This window comes from Aotus nancymaae, unplaced genomic scaffold (assembly GCF_030222135.1).
Source record: "Aotus nancymaae isolate 86718 unplaced genomic scaffold, 86718_ANA_hifiasm-v0.15.2.pri h1tg000016l, whole genome shotgun sequence".
Classification (NCBI taxonomy): Eukaryota; Metazoa; Chordata; class Mammalia; order Primates; family Aotidae; genus Aotus; species Aotus nancymaae.
The window spans coordinates 66,615,512-66,639,497 of NW_026988428.1; the positions used below are offsets into that span (position 1 = coordinate 66,615,512).

Consider the following 23,986-nt stretch of genomic DNA (forward strand, 5'->3'; position numbering starts at 1 on the left):
GAGAGCTCCACGGAACCCCCTGATGGATAGGTACCCTTTCCTTTACAGCAAATTTGCTTACCTGAGTGCAAGGTGGGAGAAGGGCAGGGAGCCAATGGCTGTGGTGAAACAGTGGTGACCTTGGTCAGTGTTCCCTTGGGGGTCTAGCCTAATGGCAGAGGTCAGTGGCTACCATGGGGTTTTGCAGATTTCCCTTGAGTTACACAGAACTTGGCCTTTAAAAATTAAGATTTTTTTTTTTTAAATTTTGTTTTAAGTTCTGGGATACATGTGCTGAATGTGCAGGTTTGTTACATAGGCATACATGTGCCCTGGTGGTTTGCTGTGCCTGTCAACCCATCATCTAGGTTTTAAGCCCCGAATGCATTAGGTATTTGTACTAATGCTCTCCCTTTCCTTGACCCCCAGCCCCTGACAGGCCCTGGTGTGTGATGTTCTCATCCCTGTGACCATGTGTTCTCATTAGAACTTGGCCTTTTATGTTACAAATTTGACAAGCCCTTGAGGAGAGTTGGATAAGGTCCTAGTACCCATGCATTCAACTCGAAGGCCTTCCTAACGTAACGTTCTCAAAATCCTTTAACAAAATATTTCTTGCCGAGCGTGGTGACTCATGCCTGTAATCCCAGCACTTTGAGTGGGGTGGATCACGAGGTCAGGAGATTGAGACCATCCTGGCTAACATGGTGAAACCCTGTCTCTACTAAAAATACAAAAAATTAGCTGGGTGTGGTGGCACACGCCTGTAGTCTCAGCTAGTCAGAAGGCTGAGGCAGGAGAATTGCTTGAACCTGAGAGGCAGAAGTTGTAGTGAGCTGAGATCACTCCACTGCACTATAGCCTGGGCAACCGAGTGGGACTCCATCTAAAAAAAAAAATTTTTTTTTTCTTAGCTGGCTTCCTTTCCCTTTGCCTTCTCCCTGGTGAGGAACAGAATGGATAAGAATCTGATGGTGCCCATGAGTGTACATTCATTGAGATGTTTCATATGGCTTGGGTGATACAAGGTAGACTAAAGAGCAAGACACATAAGAGAAATTAAACCATGAAAGACTGTTGGGGTCAGTAAATGACAAATTGCCAAGTGAATGGTAAGCGATAGCGCAGCTTAGGAGAATTAGCTCCTATCACAGAGCTGATGCTCTTCCCTTTTTTTTTTTTTTTTGAGACGGAGTTTCGCTTTTTTTACCCAGGCTGGAGTGCAATGGCGCTATCTCGGCTCACCGCAACCTCCGCCTCCTGGGTTCAGGCAATTCTCCTACCTCAGCCTCCTGAGTAGCTGGGATTACAGGCACGCACCACCATGCCCAGCTAATTTTTTGTATTTTTAGTAGAGACGGGGTTTCACCACGTTGACCAGGATGGTCTCGATCTCTTGACCTCATGATCCACCCGCCTCGGCCTCCCAAAGTGCTGGGATTACAGGCGTGAGCCACCGCGCCCAGCTACTCTTTTCTTGCTAGGAGCAGGATGGGTGAGTGATTCAGACGGTGCTGCTTTCCATCCCCAGAGCTTGGTAGGTCCCAGACTGGGAATCAGGGAATAGTACCTGGTCCTTGTCCTTTCAGCATGCCCTAATCCTCGGGAGCTGCTTAGAGGCCTCCCAGGAGCCCCAAGCAGAAGGTGAGGAGGGTCCCTTAGAGAATGCTATGGCCAACTCTCCTGATTCTCATGAGCACTGTACCACAACTATCTTAGGGAGAGGAATGCTCTGCAGAAACCATTTGTTTGGTGGAAGTCTACCAACCGGTTTTACCGGGTCCTTGTGAGTCAGAACCTTGGAATGCGGGTGGGAATCTTAGGCCAGCCAGAAGTTATAAATGGAATCAGCAACCCTCCCTCATCCGTTGTTACAGGCTGACCAATGAGAAGGTATTCCCTGCTGCAGGGTGAATTCTCGAACCCACCACTTTGGAGCAGCTCAGGCTCGGCGCCTCCACACCTACCAGGGGCCGCTGCAGGGCAACCCACCCCACAGCTAGAAAGACCAGGGCCTGCGGAACAATCCTGCACTTTATGTATTAGACTTTCCTTTCTTTGTTCACTCAGTCCTAGGAATGTCCCCCTCCCTACTCCTTTGTCAGCTGCTTGGGAGCAAACACAATAGCTAGGCTTCAGCTCTCTGGCCCTGCTTTCTCTCCTCCTGCAGCCTGCCACTGGGGAGATGAGCTTGTTTTCCCTCCTCCCCGCTGATGTGCTCCTGCGCCCGCCTGATGTCTCCAGGGAAGATGCCTGGTCTTCTTTAATGAACTGGAGATGTAATTAAGATGGGCCACAATTGGGTCTGCACACCAACCCAGGCATGGTGACGTCATGGCTGGATGGGCTAGGGCAGCTGCTCTCCCGCAGCTTCTGGCACCGCAGACAGGAGTTGAAAGAAGACAGGAGTAGCCGATGCAGGGCTTTGGAGCCAGGGAGATGCTGGAAGTGCGCAAATTAGCTGGCCCTTGTTTTGCATCCCTGCCAGAATGGTTTAGCAGAGAACTGAGGAGCCAGTATGGGCAGCAGGCAGATGAGAATAGTTACGAGCATTGATTTCCTGGTGTCATCTCCTTCGATTTCATTTTGCAGCAACCCTCTAGGGTAGGTCTGAGTATTGCTATCTGTATCTGTTAGGGGTAGGTTCAGCTTTGAGGGTCAGGACTTACACAATCTAAATTTATTTATCTCTCATGTAAAGAAGCTTGGGGTAGGATGTCCAGGGCCGGTGCAGGATCTCATGGTGTTGGGATCTGGGGTCCTGCTGTCTACCTCATGCTCCAAGATGCCAGCTCAAGCTTCAGCCATCACAACCACATTCCTGCAGTAGAAAGAGAAGGGACTGGCTGGGTGTGGTGGCTCACACCTGTAATCCCAGCACTTTGGGAGGCCGAAGCGGGCGGATCACGAGGTCAGGAGTTTGAGACCAGCCCGACCAACATGGTGAAACCCTGTGTCTACTAAAAATACAAAAATTAGCCAGATGTGGTGGCACGTGCCTGTAATTCCAGCTATTCAGGAGGCTGAGGCAGGAGAATGGCTTGAACCCAGGAGGCGGAGGTTGTAGCAGTGAGCTGAGATCATGCCAGCTTGGGTGACAGAGCGAGACTTGGTCTCAAAAAAAAGAAAGAAAGGAAGAGACTAAGAAGCCCCTTATTTTGAGGACATATAATGGCGATTGTGCAAGACACCTCTGCTTATAGCCTACTGGGCAATCCTTAGTCATATGGCTGCCCGCAGCTGCAAGGGATGCTGAGAAGTGGAATCTTATTCCCAGCAGCTCTGTACCCAGGGGGAAAATTGAAAACTGAGGATTCTGTGACTAAGAAAGAAGGCGAGAATAGATCCTGGACAACTTTCAACCTCTTCCACTCTCCTCTCTTTCACAGGTGGGGAAATGGGGGTGCAGAGAAGTGAGATAATTTTCTTTCTTTTTTTTTGAGACAGAGTTTCTCTCTCTTGCCCAGGCTGGAGTACAGTGGTACAGTCTCAGCTCACTGCAACCTCTGCCTCCCAGGCTCAAGTGATCCTCCTAGCTCAGCCCCCTGAGTAGCTGGGACTACAGGCATGTGCCACCACGCCTGGCTAATTTTGGATATTTTTGTAGAGATAAGGTTTTGCCATATTGCCCAGGCTGGTCTTGAACTCCTGGGCTCAAGTGATCTGCCCACTCTGGCCTCCAAAAGTGCCGAGATTACAGGTGAGCCACTGCACTTGGCTGAGATACTTTTCTTAAAGTCACACATTGAAAGTCACACTTTGAAAGTGATGGGTTGAGATTCTCACCCAATCATGCTTCTAAAACCTGAACTATATCCAGTGTATGACCCCGTCTTGTAATCTGATTGTTAGGAAAACGGGGTGCAGAGAGCGTAGGGTGGAAAGCCATGTAATTTGTGGTTTGGAATGGACTCAGGGTTTGCACCCCTGCTTAGTCACCTCATCACTAGTGTTAAAAGAAAAACCTCAGACAAATGTAACAGGGTTTAATTGAGCAAAGAATGATGCATGGAATCAGAACAGACTCAGAGAGACTCTGGCCTGCCTCATGGTCAAAGGAGATCTATGGACAGAAAGAGAAAAGTGACCTACAGAAACTGGAAATGAGGTAGAGAAACAGCTGGGTTGGCTACAGCTCAGCGTTTGCCTTATTAGAACAGGGTTTGAACAGTGGGCTGCCTGTGACGGACCAAAACCCCTTTATATTCTTAAAACATTACGAAGGACTTTAAAGAGATTCTGTTTATGTGGGCTATATCTCTTGATACTTATCATATTAGATATTAAGACAGAAATTTAAAACATATTTATTGATTCATTTAAAAATAACAAGCTTATCATATTTAATGTAAAGAACATATTTTTAAATAAAAAGAACTATACATTCCAAACCAAAAAATAATTTAGGGGGAAAAATGACACTGTTTTACAGTTTTGCAAATCTCTTTGCTGTCTGGCTTTGGATACAGCATCTGGATTCTCGTATCTGCGTCTGCATTTAAATCTGTTGTGATTATCTCACGTCACACACTCGGAAAACTGCGCTGCACTTTGGTGAAAGAGTGGGAGGAGAAAGTGCAAGTAGCATCTTGGTATTATTGTGAAAACAGGTTTGAGCTTGTGTACCCGTGAAAGGATCTCGGGAGTCCCTAGGGGACCCCTGGACCCCACCTTGAGAACCGCTGACCTAGTAAATTCTTTTTGTTTGTTTGTTTGTTTGTTTTTGAGATGGAATCTTGCTCTGTCGCCCCGGCTGGAGTGCAATGGTCAGGTCTTGGCTCACTGCAACCTCTGCCTCCCAGGTTCAAGCGCTCCTCCTGCCTCAGCCTCCTGAGTAGCTGGGATTGCCTGGCTAATTTTTGTATTTTTAGTAGAGATGGGGTTTCACCATGTTTGCCAGGCTGGTCTCGAATTCCTGACCTCGTGATCCACCTGCCCTGACCTCCCAAAGTGCTGTGATTACAGGCATGAGCCACCATGCCTGGCCGACCTAGTAAATTCTTTACCCACTCTGTGCCTCAGTTTCCAAATCTGAAAGGCTGTATCAGCCTTTGTCTGAGGAGAGCTGTGTTTTTTGAAGGTGTCTTCAGGCCAGTTTGTGGCGGTGGTGATGAGGTGGTCTCTGAAACTAGGTGGGCTAGAAGAGAGGTCAGCGGTGGAGAAGGAGGTGAGGTTTGCCTCAGCCTTTCCGGAACGCAGGAGGATCAGGGTAGAATCTGTGGAGGGCCCTCTTGCTGGGGAGCTCTATAAGCCAACAGACCCCCATGACTGAATGAGAGCCAGAGATGCCTGGCCTAGGCTTCCCGCCTGCTCCTGCTGCCCTCCCCACCCACTGGTGTGCCTGACTGCCCAATTCCCACAGGAAAAGAGGGCACGCAGAGCCTTTTCTAAGCCATGGAGGAGTGAGAGAAAGGGGCCTATGAGAACTTCGTGCAGGCAGGAACACTCATGGAAAGGTCTGAGGGCACGAGAGGAGGCAGAAAATAGTCACCCACTCAAGAAGAGCTTGGTTGGGTTTGGATTATGATGGGGGCCATAACTACTTGCTAATAGAAGCTAAGGCCACTGGCTGGGAACAGCCTCTCAGAGGGCAGCTGTGCCTTTCCTGGGGAATCTGTTGGCAAGACTGGGCTGGAGTCTCAGTGCTCGGCTCAGCTGTAGTGATTCTGTTTCTCCTCCTGCCTGAGTTGATGCCTTTGGCTTCACCTGGCGTGGCCTCCCTCCTGCCCTGCAAGCTAAGTCCTACATTGCATCCAGGCCCTGGCGCAGCCTGCCTCCTGTTAGGCAGCCTTCCCTGGCGTCTCAGATGCAGGTTTCTTGCTGCTGCCATTGGCTGCACCATTGGGAAGACACCCTTATGTGAGGACCAACTCTCCAGGCTGTTATGCAAAAATCCCCATAGAAACACCCGGTTCAGGTAGACCAAATGCCATTTAAGAGCTGGAGGGCATGACTTACTCCTGTCTGCGTTCATCACTGTTAGGTTTCATCCAGCACATCCTTACTGCCTTCCATGTGTGCCCTGGGAATACAGCTTCTGTCTTTGAAAAGCTTGCAGAGAAGTGGAGGAGCTGGCCCCAGAAATGGACAATTTCAGTACAAGCATAGAGGCCCCCAGGGGGCTGTGAGAACTAACTTGGCAGAGTGGGGAGAAGGACCTGTCTGAGAAGGCTTCCTGGAAAAGGAGGCTCTGGAACTGAGATGTGGGGTGGGAGTTAGTGGGAGCCAAAGAATGGGAAATGCGGGAGGGCAGAGGGGATGGGCAGAGGGGCAGATTCCCCTGCTGAGGTTTATGAGGGCCGGGACCTGACCATTTGCTTTCTGTTGCATTCCTGGAGCCTGGCACAGTGTATGAGGTGGGGAGCAGGGAGGGTGAGGCTGGAGAGCCAGGCTGGGGGCAGATCATGAAGGGTGAGCAACCTGACTTTGCTGCCTCCTAATGAGCTAGAGCTTTGCCCCGTCTGCCAGGGTGGGACATACATAGTTAGCCTTGCATTTTATATGGGCTTGGACACCCTGCTGGAGACCCAGAGACCACACTGCTAACGCTTGCTGAGTGAATGATTTGGTCACCACCTGCCTGCCAGTGTCTCTGCCACGAGCCTGAGAGTATAAGATGCTAACTCCTCCTTGGACCTATTTCCGTGCCCTGTCTCAGGACCTGGTCTGGCCTGGCAGGGCTACCTGTGGCAGAACAGGGAAGCTGGGAGCAGCGGAGGTAGCCACCTAAACATGCCATGTGGTGTGGATGCAGGTGAGTGCGGATCCGGCCGTGGGGCTGGGCAGGCCTTTGCAAGTCCTGCCCGGCTTTCAGAATGTGACCACTCAGGTGGGCCAAGTTCAGGCCATCCCTGACCAGAGGAAGGCTGAAGGACAAATGGGAGGACAGATTTCATCTTTTGTTTCTGTTGAGAAAGAAACCCTAGGCAGATTTCAGAAGTTTTTACGGTGAGGGCCAAAGGAATTGTTCTAAGAAGGGAGGTGGCTGTTTCTGCAGAAATCCGCTCCCCTCCTGCAGGCAAATCATCAGAAACACCCTTTTGCTGAGGCTTTCTATAAGCCATTTACTACCTTCAGGGACCTCCCAGGAAATGTGCTAGGGTGCTGCTCCCATTATCCCTCTGAGTGGGAAAGACTGATTTGGAAATGCTGGAGATGGGCCATGCTGGGCTCTGAGAGGGGAGGGTGCCTACATCCTGGGTCTCCTCTTTCCCTTGGTTGGTACTGCACCCTGCCGGTGAGAATCCCTGGTTCTTGGTCCCTGTGCCTGCAGAAATCAGTCCTGTGGTGCTCTGAGCACCTGCCCTACAGCCCGGGTGATGGCAGCAGTCATAGCAATTACCAGAAAAACCCCAGGGAGTGCCTTTTTAATGTTTTCTCTAGTTCCAAATTGTGGGTAGGGGAAGGGCTAGACAAGAGCCTGTGCACGTGGCCCTGTCTGGGACACCCTCATCTGCACTCTGAGTTCAGTGACCTAGTTCCCGAGTGGCGTTTTTGATGGGGTGGGCAGCATGGCAGAATGGAAAGAAAGACACAATGGAAAGAGAGTTGGGGCTCAGGGAAGGAGGCCTCAGCCTCTGCACCTTAGGAAAGCAGCCACTGGCACGGGCTGCTGGGCTGCTGAACTGCAGAACTGCAGTGGGCAGGCTCACGGGGACAGCCATCAGCTGCTCTGCGTGAAGGGACCAGGAGCCCACAGCAGCCTCTCCACCGCCCCGCCTTGCCCAATCCCCTCCTGTCGGGCCGTACCGACATGGATTCTATTTTTTTTTTTTTTAATTTTTTTTGAGATGGAATCTTGCTGTGTCGCCCAGGCTGGAGTGCAGTGGTGCAATCTCAGCTCACTGCAACCTCCACTTCCCGGGTTCAAGTGATTCTCCCACCTCAGCCTCCTAAGTAGCTGGGACTACAGGGGCCTGCCACCATGGCCAACTAATTTTTTGTATGTTTTTTAGTAGACACATCCCAATCCCCTCCAGTGGGCCGTACCCACTGTGTGGCTGTGAAAAGCCTAGGCCTAAGGCCCAGCTCTGCCACTTACTGGAGGCCTCAGCCTCCTTTCCTGAGCCCCAACTTGGCAATCAGGATGGAAGTTCTGCCTATTGCAAAGAAGAGAGGTTCCCTCCCTGCTACTGGAAAGAAACTCACTTTGTTCTGGAGGACTGTGAACTTCCCAAATAAAAGATAAACAAAAGCAGCCCCTCTGTTCCCTAAGGAGCACCCAAGATACTAGGACGTGATAATGTTGCCCTGGCAACCATTCATCTGAGTATAGCCCAGGGAGATGAAGATAAGGGGAAAAGGACAAAGGTGTCCTTCTGTTCTGCTGGGGACCTGCTCACTATTCTAGTGGGTAAGCCTAGTGGCTGGAGGGACAGCGAAAGGGATCTCTCTGGTAGCCAGGCGATGAAGAAGAAGAAGAAGAAGATGATGATGATAGTGGTCATCATTTATTAAGATAAGTTTTCTGCGTGCATATTCTGTCAGTCTACTCTAGTCTTCTCACATAGGAGTTGTTATTATTCTCCCTGGTTTTGCAGAGGAGGAGAGGTTGAGTAAAGAGCCTGAGCTTTCAAGCCAGCATGTGGAAGACTCTGGGCTGAATCTGGGGCTGTGGAAGTCATGATGAGGCCAAGGCAGGCCTGCCCACCTCTGTCAGTCTTCCTGGTCATTGCTTTCAGAAGCCTCAGATTCCCCTTGTGTAAAATGCTCAGGGTGACCAGTAGAAGGCTGCATGTAACCACCTGAGACCTAAGTGGTCCTGGGACCCACAGCAGTGGCCTGCATCCATGGCTGACCTATGTGGTGCTGGTATTGTGGCGTCTTCACATGGCCCCACCAGGTCGTCTGAGACTGTGGTCACTTCCACAAGTTATTCTCACTCCAGGACACACTTCTCTGACCAGGTGAGCCGATTTGCCTAGGTCCCCACAGCCAGTAAGTGGCAGAGCTGGGCCTTAGGCCTAGGCTTTTCACAACCACATAGTAGGTACGGCCTGACAGGAGGGAATTGGGCAAGGTGGGGCCGTGGAGAGGCTGCTGTGAGCTCCTGGCCCCTAGACGCAGAGCAGCTGATGGCCGTCCCTGTGGGCCTGCCCACTGCAGTTCTGCAGTTCAGCAGCCCTTGCCAGTGGCTGCTTTCCTAAGGTGCAGAGGGAACCAGCCACTCCCAGCTCTGGGCCAGCTGGGGCCTGGACCTCCCTGCTGGGCACCCCAGGGCCTGCTGTGACCTGGGTGTGGCTGGGACATTTTGTTCTGCTTGCCTGGCTTTTTTTTTTTTTTTTTTTTTGAGACAGGATCTTGCTCTGTCACCCAGGCTGGAGTGCAGTGGCACCATCTCAGCTCACTGCAACCTCCACCTCTGCTCCCCCATGCCCCCCACACCCTGGTTCAAGCAATTCTCCCGCTTCAGCCTCCCGAGTAGGTGGGATTCCAAGCACGTGCCACCACGCCTGGCTAAGTTTTGTATTTTTAGTAGAGACGGGGTCTCGCCCTGTTGCCCAGGCTGGTCTCAAACTCCTGACCTCAAGTGATCTGCCCGCCTCGGCCTCCCAAAGTGCTGGGATTATAGGTGTGAGCCACTGTACCCAGCCTGCTCGCCTGGCTTTGATAGTGGAATGTGTGCAAGCCTAGCAAGGGGCAGGGCCCTAGCACCAGGCACTGCGGGTAGGACACTGATTTCCCTAGGACCGACATCCCTGTGCTGCCGATTGGATTTCGAGGAGGGTGAGCAGATGGGGTCAGGTTTCTATTCCTCTGGGCTTTCTGTGGCGCCGCAAATCAGGAGACCCATGGGCCTGGCTCCTGGCCCTGGCTGCAGATTCATACAGGCTTGCTCTGGAGACCCTTTGTACAATTCGAGCTCATTGAATTTCCCTCTGCTCAAAACGGGTCATTTCTTCTTTTTTACTATCCCCTTTTCAAACCCCAATTGGCTCCAGTTTTACCCTTCAGGACTCAGTCCTTCCATTGAGATACTCCTGTACTTTTTTTTTCTTTTTGGCTGAAGATCATAAGTCCTTCCATGAACTGTCAGCTTTGTCAGTAGGAGAGTATGCGTTATGCATCCAAGTGCAAGAAAGAAATCATGGGGATTATATATATCCATAACTCTGTGTTGTGCCAAAGCTGAGACAACATGGATTCTTTTTTTTTTTTTTTTTAATTTTTTTTGAGATGGAATCTTGCTGTGTCTCCCCGGCTGGAGTGCAGTGGTGCAATCTCAGCTCACTGCAACCTCCACTTCCTGGGTTCAAGTGATTCTCCCGCCTCAGCCTCCCAAGTAACTGGGACTACAGGGGCCCGCCACCACTGCCAGCTAATTTTTTGTATTTTTTTTAGTAGACACAGGGTTTTGCTGTGTTAGCCAGGATGGTCTCAATTTCCTGACTTCGTGATCTACCGCCTTGGCCTTCCAAACTGCTGGGATTTACAGGCATGAGCCATTGCGCTCGGTGGTTTTTTTTTTTCTTTTTTGAGATGGAGTCTAGCTCTGTCATGTGGGCTGGAGTGCATTGATGCAATCTCGGCTCACTGCAGTCTCCGCCTCCTGGGTTCAAGCAGTTCTCTGCCTCAGCCTCCTGAGTAGCTGGGATTATAGGCGTCCAACACCACGCCTGGCTAATTTTTGTACTTTTAGTAGAGATGGGGTTTCACCTTCTTGACCAGGCTGGTCTTGAACTCCTGACCTCAGGTGATCCACCCGCCTTAGCCTCCCAAAGTGCTGGGATTACAGGTGTGAGCCACCACACCTGGCTGACATCATGGATTCAAAGACACACCATTGTTCCATGCATCGCTCAGAAACAAAAGGCTACCAATTTAAATATGATAGCCATAATAGGACGCACTCCGACTTCAGAGATGTGACACTGGGAAAAAGGTGTATTTAGAATCATTAATACATAGAATGGAGAGATGTTTCTCGGTAAAACATGTAGGGTTGTTTACACTCATGAGTGAGCAGAAGTAGGAAATGATGACAGTTCCAAAGCTACCTGTGTTATCAGGTTGAGGGCATCCACAAAGTGGTGGAACCAGGAGTACCCTTGCTGGCTGCGGTGCATCTGGGGCATTCTGCAGAATCCCTGCATGCTGTTGCTGACGGGAACTGGTCCCACCTGGCCTCAGCAATCACCCGGGGAGTGTTTAAAAAAAAACATCCTGCTCATCCCCATCCCCAGCCTACTGAATCCGGATCTCTTAGGGTAAGGGCCAGGAATCTCTATAAAGCCCCTTGTCCCACCCCCTCATTCATAGTGAGGAAGATCAAGGTCAGGGAGGGGAGCTGACCAGGTCAGTGCAGAACCGATTCTGACAGCATTCCTGGACTCTGCAGCCACCCAGCCCAACCCCAAGGCTGGCGCTCTTTGTGCTTCTCTCCATCCTCTTTCCGTTCCTAGGACACTGCCTGCCACGGCAGTCCAGGGCCTTGACTCTACATTTCCAGGACTCAGTCTCAGATGTAACCTTAGCCTTGGTCTACTTCACACTGCTCGAGTCCAGCGTCTTTTCCTTGGTCAATGGGCTGGTGCATTGAACACAAGTTGCTGTGCATCTGCTTGGTGCCAGCCCGTCCCAGGTGCTGAGGGAGCTGCCTTGGTTTCCCTAGCAGGGCTAAGTCTCAGCATCACACTCAGGGAGATATGAAGGGAACATACTGCTGAGGTGGCCTGTCTTCCTGCAGGGTCTGTGGGAGCAGTGCCAGCTTCTGAAGAGCACCTCGGTGTTTGCCCGCTGCCACCCTCTGGTGGACCCCGAGCCTTTCGTGGCCCTGTGTGAGAAGACTTTGTGCGAGTGTACTGAGGGGCTGGAGTGCGTGTGCCCTGCCTTCCTGGAGTACTCCCGGACCTGTGCCCAGGAGGGAATGGTGCTGTACGGCTGGACCAACCACGGCGCGTGCAGTAAGTCGGCCTCCTGCCCCATCCTGCCCTGCCCTGCCCTTCCGGGGATGAACGATCTGTCCTGGGTGGTGTCCCTCAAGGTGCTTCGGGACTATGTCACCTACCTGCAGCTTTACCACACCCAGCCAGCCAGTCACTGCAAAGCCACGTGTCCCACACACATTTCCTGAATGGCTCCTGCCCTCTGTCAAAGGGGGTTCCCAAAGCCCTGTGTCCTGTCCCGCCCCCACGCCTTCTTCGGCGCCCCATGACTCCCCTCAGGACATCCAACCCCTGCACCATGCAGTGTTCTCTGCTTCCCACCAGGATCTCGGCAGTTGGGGTTTTGGTTTTTGTCTCCACCATCTGCCCACCCAAACTGACGAGGAGCTGGGCGCTGGCCTGCCTGTCTGCGTGGTGATCTTTGAGAGAGCAGAAAGCTTTGATTAAGTTCCCTTTTATTAAATCAGCCTTCTCTCCTCCAGGCTGATGACCGCCATCCCTCCTACCTTACTCGTGGTGCTGTGTGTTTCATCTTCCAGTCTCATTGGGTCTCGACTTATGCTCACTGTCCCTAAGTTATAATTGAGTAGGGACTTCCGTGGTCACTGGTCATCTTGCAAGAAGTCTCCTCTTTCCCCAGCCCTTCCAGTGATTAAAGGCCATGCAGATGGACAAGCAGTCTGTGGTGGTTCCATAAAGAGACAGAGGAGCCGGCCACATCTTTACACTACACATGTGTGTCTCAGTGTGTGGCAAATAGCTGCTGAATAAGAGCTTTCCACCTGTGGTGGGGGTGTGAGGAAGGAGGGTGCTGGCAGCTGGTTTCTCCTCTGTAAAGCTGAGTGGCTGTTTTTTTCAGGTCTTTGAACGTAGGGTAGGGGAGACACCTGATCTATCTTGGAGAAGGCTCGTGGGGCAATAGTTTGGTGTCAGAAAACATGCAAAAGAGTGTTGTGTGTTCCAGTCTTTCAGTCGGCCTGATCATCAGTCAGCTGCAGGGTAGAGAGAGGAAGGAGTAGAGCCTGTCCCTGCCGTGAGGAGCTGGTTCCAGTGGGAAGAACAGAGAATGCTTAGGTGATATCTGTGAAGGCAGCCTTGCGGCAGAGTGGAAATAAACACGAAATGCATGTCACCATGCAGGCAAATGTGCCCTGTTCTGGGCAGGGCATTTGATTGGGGCCAATTTCATGGGGAAAAGGAGCCTCGAGGAGGGATGGGATAGAGGGCACCATGACTCCTTGCTTGGTCCTAGGAAGCCACTCCTTTTGAGCCTAGAGGAATTTAGTGTCACTCTGAAAGGGTTTTAGGTGAAGGAGGGCAAAAGAATGCCAAGTTGTTCATGGTGAGCAGATGACCAAGGGGAGGGGTGGTGATCCTGCTGCCCTGGTGGGTCTTAGTAAGGGCCTCACAGGATGGAGGATGTTCGTCTAAGGGAGGGGTGGCCTCAGGAGGGGCACGTGGCTCACTGGGGCCGAGATGGCCCAGGAAGCCTGAGACAGAGGGGAGCGATCAGAGTAGGCGCAAGAGGCTCAGGCTGCATGAGGCAGGTAAGACGATGGGCTGGTGGGACCTGCTCTGGGCAGACCCCTTTCCTTTCCTTTCAGGCCCAGCGTGCCCTGCTGGTATGGAGTATAAGCAGTGTGTGTCCCCTTGCACCAGGACCTGCCAGAGCCTGCACATCAATGAAGTGTGTCAGGAGCGATGCGTGGATGGCTGCAGCTGCCCTGGTAATGAACTTCCCACTTTATTTACAAATCAGAGACCTCGCCAGCACGCTTGGCTTTGGGAAGCAAGATGAAGGGCACTTGTGTTTGCTCCCCGTTGACGAAATCAGAAGCCTTTTATTGAGTTTTTAAATGTCTTTGTCCAGCGTGATCAGGATTGAGCTGGTCTTTGTTTTTAATGTACGCTTTTCTGTTGTACTGTATCCATGAACGCACTTGTGTCTAGGGAAATTGGAGGGTGGTTTGGGCCCCAACAGTCACTTTGTTTGGGGAACTCGTGGCCCATCTGAGCCACAGTTGTTTTCTCAATTAGGTGTGTCAGGGAACAGATCTGGGAAAAAGATCTGGGCTTGCCATGTGAGCTCAGCTGAAAAAGGGCTCTGCACTGAAAGTCTTTCTCAGGGGAGGCTTGGTGAACTTTGGGGAAAATCCCTGTTTAATCATTGAGAGCAAGGCTGGGCATGGTGACTCATGCTTGTAATCCCAGCACTTTGGGAGGCCGAGGTGAGTGGGTCTCTTGAGTTCAGGAGTTCGAGACCAGCCTGGCCAATATAGTCAAACCCAGTCTTCACTAAAAATACAAAAATTAGCTGAGTGTGGTGGTACGGGCCTGTAATCCCAGCTACTTGGGAAACTGAGGCAGGAGAATCACTTGAACCCAGGAGACAGAAGTTGCAGTGAACCGAGATTGCACCACTGCACTCCAGCCTGCATGACAGAGTGAGACTGGGTCTCAAAAAAAAATTACGAGAGTGAGTCCTGTGTATTTCAACTCATGGCTTCTTTACTGGAAGAACTTATACAAAACTCTTGACTCTCTTCCTTCATCTGTGGAATGGTGATGAGTAATCTTCTCTCTCTCACGTTGCATTAATGTGTAAGGGAAGCAGCTCACACATTCTTGAGCTTCCTAGAAAGAGCCCCAATCCCAGACTTGTGCCTCCCCTACTGGATGGCCTGGAACAAAATTCTTTTGCTCATTTCTTCAACTGTAGAATGGAGATGAGGAATCTCCCTTCCTCATATTGCATTATGTGAAAGATAAACACCACAGAACAAGTTCTTTGAGCTTCCTGGAAGAAGCCCAACCATGGCCCCTGAGGATTCTGTAGTTGTGGGATGAGTGATGCAATGACAGTGTTGAGATTTTTGCCTTGATGCCCTTGACCCCAGAGGGACAGCTCCTCGATGAAGGCCTCTGTGTGGAGAGCACCGAGTGTCCCTGCATGCATTCCGGAAAGCGCTACCCTGCCGGCACCTCCCTCTCTCGAGACTGCAACACCTGGTAATAGGGGCGGCACAGCATGCTCTGGGACAGCTGCCCAGGGGACTGGGGAGGGAAGCTGGGTCTGCAGGGGTGGTGGCAGGTAGAAAAGAACCTGGCCCATGCCGAGAAAGAAGAGACTGAGTTGGAAGCTACTGGCGGGGACTAGGGACAGGTGTGACAGGCAATGCTGGGGAGCAAAGAGATATTACAGATAAATAAGCCTTGAAGAAGGGGAGGTCAGGAAGGGCAGGATTCTTCACATGTGGACAACATCTCTATCTGTCCGTCCAAACTGTGCCTTCATAAATGACCCTCTCCCCCTGGAGGAGGACTGTGTCACTCAGCAGCACGTAGGTCCTTCTCTCCTTGAAATCTCTCATCTGCTAGGCGGCTGAGTCCCTGCAGTAGCGAGGCCCAGCCTGCCTTCTGTCATCTGAAGAAGCACTTTCGGATGTCGCCTCTGGCTAGCTTTGCCAGTCCCCAGTGCAGCAGGGACAACAGCTCATTTCGTGCCCAGGCCTCCTCCCTTTGCTGTTTTTCCCCGCATAGCAGCCTTCTGCGTCCACTGAGCCCCCAGGTTCTCAGTCGGCCACTGCCCACCACACTTCTGGCTGGGAACTGACCCTTTCCATATCCCTCTCTTGCTCTCTGCCACTCACTGTGTGTGGGGTAGGAATTTGACTTCTTGGTGTCTGAGTAGATTTTCAGGGGCATCAGTTAGTTTCTTTTTTCTTCTTCTTTTTCTCTGTTGGGGTTTCTTCCCCTGGGGAATATCCACAAAGGTAAGATTCCTTTGTGGCCAAATTCCTGTCCTGTACAATGCTAACCCTGTGAAGATTCTGCTAGCACTGGCTCCTTTCTTCTCCCTCATCCCTTCGTCTGGGGACTGTGATAACTACCGTGAGCTCTAAATTCATTTGCATACCCTTGTGTTTGCACAACCAGCAATGACCTGTGCTTCTTTCCCCAACAGCATTTGCCGAAACAGCCAGTGGATCTGCAGCAATGAAGAATGTCCAGGTAGGCCACCTGCTGCCCATTCTCTTCCTCCTTCTCTGAATGGGGAGGTGTCTCCTCCTCTCTTACCAGACAAGGAGGATCATACATCAAGGCAGTGAGAAATTGTCCTCTCTGCACAGTTGGATGCAACCACCTGACCCCAGCTCTGGTTTCAGGTACCAGCTATGCTAACCCATTCACAGGCCAGAGGTGGGGAGCCCGGCAACAGCTGAAAGGGGAGATTGCACCTGGGACCAGGTGTTACTGTCTGTCCTCATCACCTGTTCGCTGAAAGGATTAAGGTTGATGAGCTGTAAGGCCTGTATGGTCATGACTGATTAAACAAAGAGGATGCAAATTCTTTGGAAAATTAAGAGGTAGAAAGGTCTGGTAATTCTTTACTCTTGAAGGGAGAGTTCTAATGGAATTTTCCAGAATGCCTGATATGAAGACCATGGCATGGTCCAAGAGCTAGGAAAACCAGGTCACTAAATGATTCCTCCCATCCTGTCCCTGCCCCGGAAAATCTGCTTAGGAAAAATTGTTGAGCAATCTCTGCCATTTGCTTTCTCCTCTGTTTGGCCCCAACTCTGTTCTGTTTACTGAAAACCTTGCCCATTCAAAGCTCCCTTCTGCCCCACCTTCCGAGGACCTCAGACCTTGCCCTCTGTGTCACTCATGTGGTGGTTTCTATGTGCTAGCCACTGCGCTAAACACTTTTCGGTTACAACCCGTGAGGCAGATGCAATTTATTCTCTTTTTATGAAAGCAGAAACAGACCTAGAGAGGTTAAATCACTTGCCCAAAGTCACACAGCTGCTATGAGGCAGAGCCATGACTTGAACTCACAACGGCCTGACTTCTTGCTTTTTCCCTTCCCTTTCTTCTCCTTCCTAGTTCTGACCTTTGGTGGCCTGAAGTGGGTTGAGCTTGGACACCTGGGATTGAATTTAGGGTTTGTGAATTAAAGGCTTTAGGATCACTCAGGGCCCTATCTGTGCCCTCTACACTGGGAAAATTCTGGAACTAGATGTGGGCTAGATCAATTAGTCTAGCAAAGAGATGGCCACCCAGCCAGGTTATTTTTTGTGCAACCCTTGAAGAAAGCACGAAGGAGAAAATATTGCTTTTGAAAGTGATATTTGTGTTCCATTTAACATAATTACACCATGTGAAAGACTAAAGGAGCTCTTTGGAAGACATATGAGTTGCTGCAATTAACCTGGGAAAACACTTTTAACATCTAAATAATAAGCATTCATTGTATGAGATCTGTGAGCCACAGTGGATGGAATTAGGAATTCAGTTTACTGTGTGTGTGTGTTTTTTAGACATCTGTAACCACCAGATTGAGGAAGTCTTCCCCCAGTTAGGGAGTCTTAACAACTACTTACTGTAGGATGGGTCTTCCATCCATCATCCTTCCAGCTGTCCATTCATCCAAGTACTATCTGAACACCCACTGTGTACGTGATGGACTGTTTTCTGGGGCAGACAGTACAATCCCCTGATCTTCAATTCAAAATCTAGACGATAACTTTGCTGAGGATGTAAGACGTTCTCTTGATGCCTTGATGAAAAGATAAATGGTTTCAATTCTGTCCACTGAGTGGTTTGATATTTTGCCAACAAAACCACTAAGCTCTTCCTGCATTCTCAAAGCCTTGGCTCTGACCGTCTTCTAGTTTGGGAGTTTTGTTAATCGTCGCCTTCTCATCCATTTGCACCCCTGCACATGAGCGTATTTCCACACCCTGCCATGACTCAGCAAGCAGTGTGGCTGTCTGATGCTCCCACTGTGATGACTGCAGATAGAGCTTCTGATGGAAAGAGTAGGTAGGAAGTTTCTGGAAGAGGATATGCTTGGCTTTGCTTGTAAAGCGAGAAGCAGACCAGAGCTTCTCTGCAGTCCCTGGAGGAGTGGACATTGTGCATCTTAGAAATAGACCTGGGTCACGTGTGGTGGTTTCTGCCTGTAATCTCAGCATTTTGGTAGGCCAAGGCAGGCGGATCACTTGAGGCCAGGAGTTCAAGACCAGCCTGGCCAACACAGTGAAACCCCATCTCTACTAAAAATACAAAAATTAGCTGGGTGTGGTGGTGCATGCCTATAATCTCAGCTACTCAGGAGGCTGAGGCAGGAGAATTGCTTGAGCCCAGGAGGTGGAGGTTGCAGTGAGCTGAGATTGTGCCACGCACTCCAGCCTGGGCAACAGAGTGAGACTCCATCTCAAAAAAAAAAAAAAATGACCTGGGTTTTGATTTTCTGGCATAAGAGAGTGTATTAGTTATCTATGCTGTGTAACAAATTATCCCCAAATGTAGCATCTTAAAACAACAAATGTTATCTCAGTTTTTGTACCTCAGGAATCTGGGAATGGCTTAGCTGGGTGCCTGTGGCCCAGGATCTCTTATAAAGTTGCAGTCACGCCATTGACTGGGGCTGTGGTCTCATCTGAGGTCTTGATGGAGGTTGGGGGTAAAGGGAACAGCTTTGAAGCTCACTCACGTGCTGCTGGTGGCAGGCATTGCTTTCTCACCATGTGGACCCTCCCCGGGGCCTCCTCGTGACATGACAGCTAGCTTCTGTGGGCAAAGCTGTTTCAGAGTGAGCAACAGAGAGAGCAGTGGAGACAGAAGTCACAGTCTTAAAAACCTAGTCTCTGAAGTGACATCCCTCACTGCTGCTGTATTATAGTCACTAGAAACAAGCCGACACGTGCCGTCTACATTCAGGGACGGGGAGTTACACAAAGACACGAATACAGGAAGAGATGGGTTCCCTGGGGTCCATCGTGGAGGCTGTGCAGTGCAGTGCTGTGTATGGGTAGTGGGAGAGGAAAGAAATGGCCTGGGAGAGCAGCCATCTGGACTGGAGAGGGGCTGGGCTTTGTAGGATGCTCCTAGACCTTCATTGCTCTCTGCATATCCCTACTTACTGGTTAGGATTTAGGGCAGCCTCCAGCCAACCGTGGCTTCCCCATAGCCTGCAGACTTCCCTTTCTGTAACCCTGAGCCTCCTTTCCCTTCCTCTGCAAAACGCACTGTGCGAGGAAGCTCTGCTAATTTAGTTCCCATTGAAAGGAGCATGCCTGTTCAAAATGGAAGCAACTCTTGTTATAGGATCTCAAACTCCTAGAGGAAGTGTGTGGCATGGACTTTTCTCAAGCTGGGAAGTGGTAAGTGGAAGGCTTTTCATTTGTGTCCCAAACCCCATGAGACTATAAATGTGGCCAAGAATGGGAGCTGGGAGCACAGGCAACCTGATTGGAATTCTGATTCCATCTCTTAGGAGCTGGGTGACTTTTGCCAAGTTAATGATTTACAGCCTCAGTTTCCTAATCTGTAAAGTAAGGATCATGACAGCAGCTTCACCCCGTAGCTCTTGTGAGACTGTTACTATTCAACACACAGCAAGTACTCAACAAATTTGGGCCGTTATCATCTTCACAGAGCACACAGGCAGCTGTCTCATTAAGCAGGGTCAGAGAAGGACGGAGACACAGGGGAAAGCCCAAAGGAGCCTGAAATGGAGAGGGGTGGTGTGTGTTTTGTGGGGTGGCTGGGCTAGTGGGGCAAGAGGGAGGTCTGGCCTCCCTGGGGAGGCTGGTGGACCTGCCACGGTCAGTTGGAAGGGAGGCCTCGCGGTTACCTGTTACTCATTTGGTTCAAGATAATTTCTGATGAATTCTAACACAGCCTAATAATTTGACCTTGGGAATCAAGGTCAGTTTGTTCTGAAGCCTCCAGGAAGAAAGCTACACCCCGCATCCCAGGCTAACAGAGACAGCGATGAGTTATCAGAGCAGATGCCTCTGACACAGGAAGATGTGCTCCGAGGGGCCCGTGCTTGTCTGGGGTTTCTGACTCTTCGAGTTCACAGAAAGTCTCCAGTGGCCTGTTTGCTCCTGTTGGGGTTTCTAGAGTCCCGTCAGACCCCTTTCAGGCCAGGCCAGGGCATTATGTTTCATAGACAAGGCTTTCTTTCCCTGGTCTCTATGTTCAGAGACCCAGTTGTCCCTATGCCCCTTGGGACGTCCCCGGGATTAGAATGACATTAGGCTTGGCCCTAAAGAAATCAGGCTTATGAGAAACTGCAGGAGCCAACCCACGAGGCCGTTTCAGGTGGTATCAAGGGCTTTGGGCTCTGTAGACTGACAAACTGCCCGTTTTCAGATCCCTGTTTGGCTTCTTTGGGAACTTGGACAAGTTGAACTTCTCTATGCTTGAGTTTCCTCATCTGTAAACCGGGAATAATAATGAGCACCTCATAGGAGCAATCAATGAGATGGTTTCCACAGAGCACTTGGAAATGCATCTAGCACCAGGCACTGTGGCTCACGCCTGTAATCCCAGCCCTTTGGGAGGCTGAGTGGACAGATGGCTTGAGCCCAGGAGTTGGATACCAGCCTGGGCAACATGGTGAAACCCCACGTCTACAAAACTTGGAAACATTAGCCAGGTGTAGCGGTGTGTGTCTGTAGTCCCAGGTACTTGGGAGGTTGAGATGGGAGGATCATTTGAGCCTGGGAGATTGAGGCTGCAATGAGCTGTGATGGCACCATTGCACTGCAGCCTGGGCGACAGAGTGAGAACTTGTTGCAAAACAAACAGAACAAGAAGAAGAAGAAGAGGAGGAGGAGGAAGAAAAAACCAAAATGCAACTTTGGCAGGTACGGCAGCCCGCACCGGTAATCCCAGCACTTTGGAAGGCCAAGGCAGGTGAATCATTTGAAGTCAGAAGTTTGAGACTAACCTGGCCAACATGGTGAAACCCTACCTATACTAACCCCTCCCCGCAAAAAAAACCCCACAAAAGTTAGCTGAGCATGGTGGTGCACGCCTGCAATCTCAGCTCCTCAGGAAGCTGAGGCAGGAGAATCGTGAGATCCCAGAGGCAGAGGCTTCAGTGAGCCAAGATGGCACCACCGCACTCCAGCCTGGGTGACAGAGTGAGACACTGTCTAAGGAAAAAAAAAAGGAAGAAGAAGAAAAAGGAAATACATCTTGCACATTTGGTAGAGATTATGTTGCAGGCTTTGGTGACAATTTGCGTCTGGTGGAAGTCTGAGTTGCTTTGCTAAAGGCCCGAGGGTTGGCATTTCTGCAGGGAAGGCTTTGGGAGGTGAAGGATTGTGAGGCTGGGGAAGCAAATGGCCCCGAGCAGAGCAGGGGCGTCTGGGGCTCACTGCTGCAGACAAAAGGATTGTTTAGAAGAGGTAATGCACTTCCACCGGATGAGAGATTCCCTTTTGTTTCTTCATGAGGGAGGATCTTTATTTACATAGAAGTAGATCTGCGGTTAAATTCCGGATTTTTTTAAAATGCTATTTTAGGAATCACCTGCCTTTCATTCGTTCACCAAACTTTTAGTGCCCATCTCCGTGTAGTGGTGAGCCCGCTGTTCATGGGGGGCTGCCTGTTGCTGACTGATGGGGAATTTCCAAGTGTCCCATCCTGGGCAGAGGATGGGTGAGCCTGGCTGCGTGGGCCATGGTTCTGGCTGATATTCTAGCTCCCGTGGCTAACTCCTACCTGGCAGGTCACCCATCCGTTTTCCTGTGTTTGTGGCTCTGCTCCTCAATTGTACCGAGGAGATAAGCTAAATACAATATTCAGACTTCTGATTCCCAAGAAAGTTGGGAACACAAGTCAGTGAGGGTCAGCGAAGGAAATCAGATGAGAGGATTAGATGCTGGCCCTGAAAGTTTTCCTTTCGGATATTTGCACGTTTCTCATTGACCCTTCTTTTCCTGGGTATTGTTAAATATAACAGAAGTCAGTTTTCTTGCTTAGATAAGAGTGCTCTTGAGAAAACAGGGCAAGGTTGGGGGAAGAATTCCCACCCATTTTTACCGCACTGGGTCCAAGACTTGTAACACAAATGACAGTATTACGCTGTTTGTAGAATGATGATAATTTCTGAAAAATGGTCCGTTCAAGAAGGCTTTCCTGAGACCTCACTGGACTTGAAATTCCAGCACATCCAAAATGGGCGGGGACGATCCTAGCCCCTATCTTGTGGCCTGTTCTGCTCTGACCTCCATGAACAGTCACCCCTCACTGTCACCCTTCTCGAGGGGGCAATGGTGAAGGTGGATCATGCTGACGAGAGTGGTCTGGGGCCTCTCCACATTCTCCTAATTTCCTCTGGGCTAGATGTGCCCTCCTGGAAGGGGTACACTGCCCCGGGGACCAGGCAGAGGGACATGTGCATCCTGGGACACTCATCCTTAATCCTGTCTTCACACACATCCCAAAGGCAGGCCCACGCCTGGGTCCAAGGCTACACAGTCTAGCCTGGCCCCTGGCTGGGTCTGTCAGGGCACATGCAGGTACGAAGTGCCAGGCAGTGGGGGCCTGTGGAGCTTGTCCTTGACAGACGGACAGCCAGAATCTCTCCGTGCCTTTTGCGGACCCCTTGGCTGTGTGACAGGGCCTAGCATCAGCCCGGGAGCTGGGCCCACATGCGACTGTCTCTAGGACCCTCTTACATTTGTCTCTCTAGCATTGGTCTAGCATCTGTTCCCTGAAGGGCGAACTTCAGGTGGAGGCTGGGGTAGTGCCATAGAGAGCCACGCCTCCGCTGTTTCGAGGGCCCTGGGGGAAGCCCTGTGCACTCTATGCATGCTCATCTTTGCTTCAGTCCTTAGAGAAAGGAACTCACACACGCCCCCTAGAGTGGCTGGGTGGGCAAAGCCTTCCTCCTTTACCAAATGGCAATGGTTTCTATATATACATAATTCTTTTTCTGTAGAGTAGATAGCAAAGATGAGAGCAGGTGTAGGAAATATATAGGGGAGGTTGGGAAGGGACCCAGATGCCCTTTTCAGCTTTCATGGGTCCCTGTTTGGCCCTAAAGATGGGATTGCCTCAAGCCAGGGCAGGTTGATGGAGAATCACTGGAGCCATTGGCAGAGGCCTCCCCCTGCCAGGACACTGTCCAGGCTGTGTGATCTCAGGTTGGAGGTGCATCGGGCCAGAAGTATGGGGCCTAGGCTAAGGCCTGGGGGAGGTGGAGTAGGAATTAGGGTGGGGACAGTTGAGCGTTTTGAGTTGCAGGGTGATGAAGGGGAGTCCTAGTCCCCACCCACAGATGTGTCAGCCTGGGCTGGGAAGCTGGCCCTGTCGAGGTCAGCACTGCCTGGGCGGTGGTGAGATCATGGGCAGATGGCCTCCTGGTTCCCCATTGGTCCTGACTGGAGTCACAGCGTGGGCTTGGCCCTCTGAGGACACACAAAGCAATGGCCTCAGAGTCGCCCCTCTGCTGGGGAGGAGGATGGAGTCCCCATTTTCACTGCTGAGCTCCACAACTGTCCCGCCTCACCCTCCCACCTCATCCTATCTCTGGGCTGCCTATTCTGACCCTGGCCTGCAGGGACTCTCCAGGGGTGGCACTGTGTCCCAGAGTCCCTCCACACTCAGGTTCAGAGAACCCCGTGCTACTGGGCAGCCTCCCCCTGGCAGGGCACTCCACTTGCACCAGTCTGAGGCTGGTGTGGCACTGATGCCTGTGGGAAGCGTGAAACCCAGGCCAGTGGGCTGTGAGGGAGGAGGGGAGGCTGCAGGGAGCCCAGAAGCAGAAGCGTGGGTTCCTGCGTGGCTCCACCACTGACTGAGTGTGGCTCTGACACCTTCCTTAGTTGCCCCATCTATAAAATGAGGCCTTGACCTGAATGCCCCAGCTCTGACATCTTGCAGTTTTAGGAGCGGGAGCTGAGTCTTCGTGTAGAACTCGTGTTTAGACTGGCTCGGTGAAAGGACAACCATGCAGTTTTGGGGAGAGGGTGCCCTGCTTGCACGTGCATTCCACCTTGGCCACCCCAGGAGACGTCCCCTCACCTCTCATTCTTCTCCTTTCCTCTGTGTCTCTCTAGGGGAGTGCCTGGTCACAGGTCAATCCCACTTCAAGAGCTTTGACAACAAATACTTCACCTTCAGTGGGATCTGCCAGTACCTGCTGGCCCGGGATTGCCAGGACCACTCCTTCTCCATTGTCATTGAGACGGTGCAGGTGAGCTTTGCCAGGCCGGCGACTGGTCGGGGGGCAGCCCCTGGAAGACATGGAACATTGCATTCTGTGCAGGCGGGAGGCCTCTTCTTCCAGACTTGTTAGCCCCTCATTCATCCAG

The 23,986-nt window shown here is 51.1% G+C and overlaps 1 protein-coding gene across 1 annotated transcript in view; it reads left to right on the forward strand.

Annotated features, from left to right (window-relative positions):
• The window catches only part of VWF (von Willebrand factor), a 168,938-nt gene that overhangs the window by 36,384 nt on the left and 108,568 nt on the right, over nt 1–23,986 (forward strand). Inside the window, exons 7-11 of the mRNA XM_064377521.1 lie at nt 11,666–11,882; nt 13,469–13,591; nt 14,762–14,873; nt 15,829–15,875; nt 23,732–23,868. Coding sequence (XP_064233591.1) covers nt 11,666–11,882; nt 13,469–13,591; nt 14,762–14,873; nt 15,829–15,875; nt 23,732–23,868 — 636 coding nt within the window. The remainder of the gene's footprint in view (nt 1–11,665; nt 11,883–13,468; nt 13,592–14,761; nt 14,874–15,828; nt 15,876–23,731; nt 23,869–23,986) is intronic.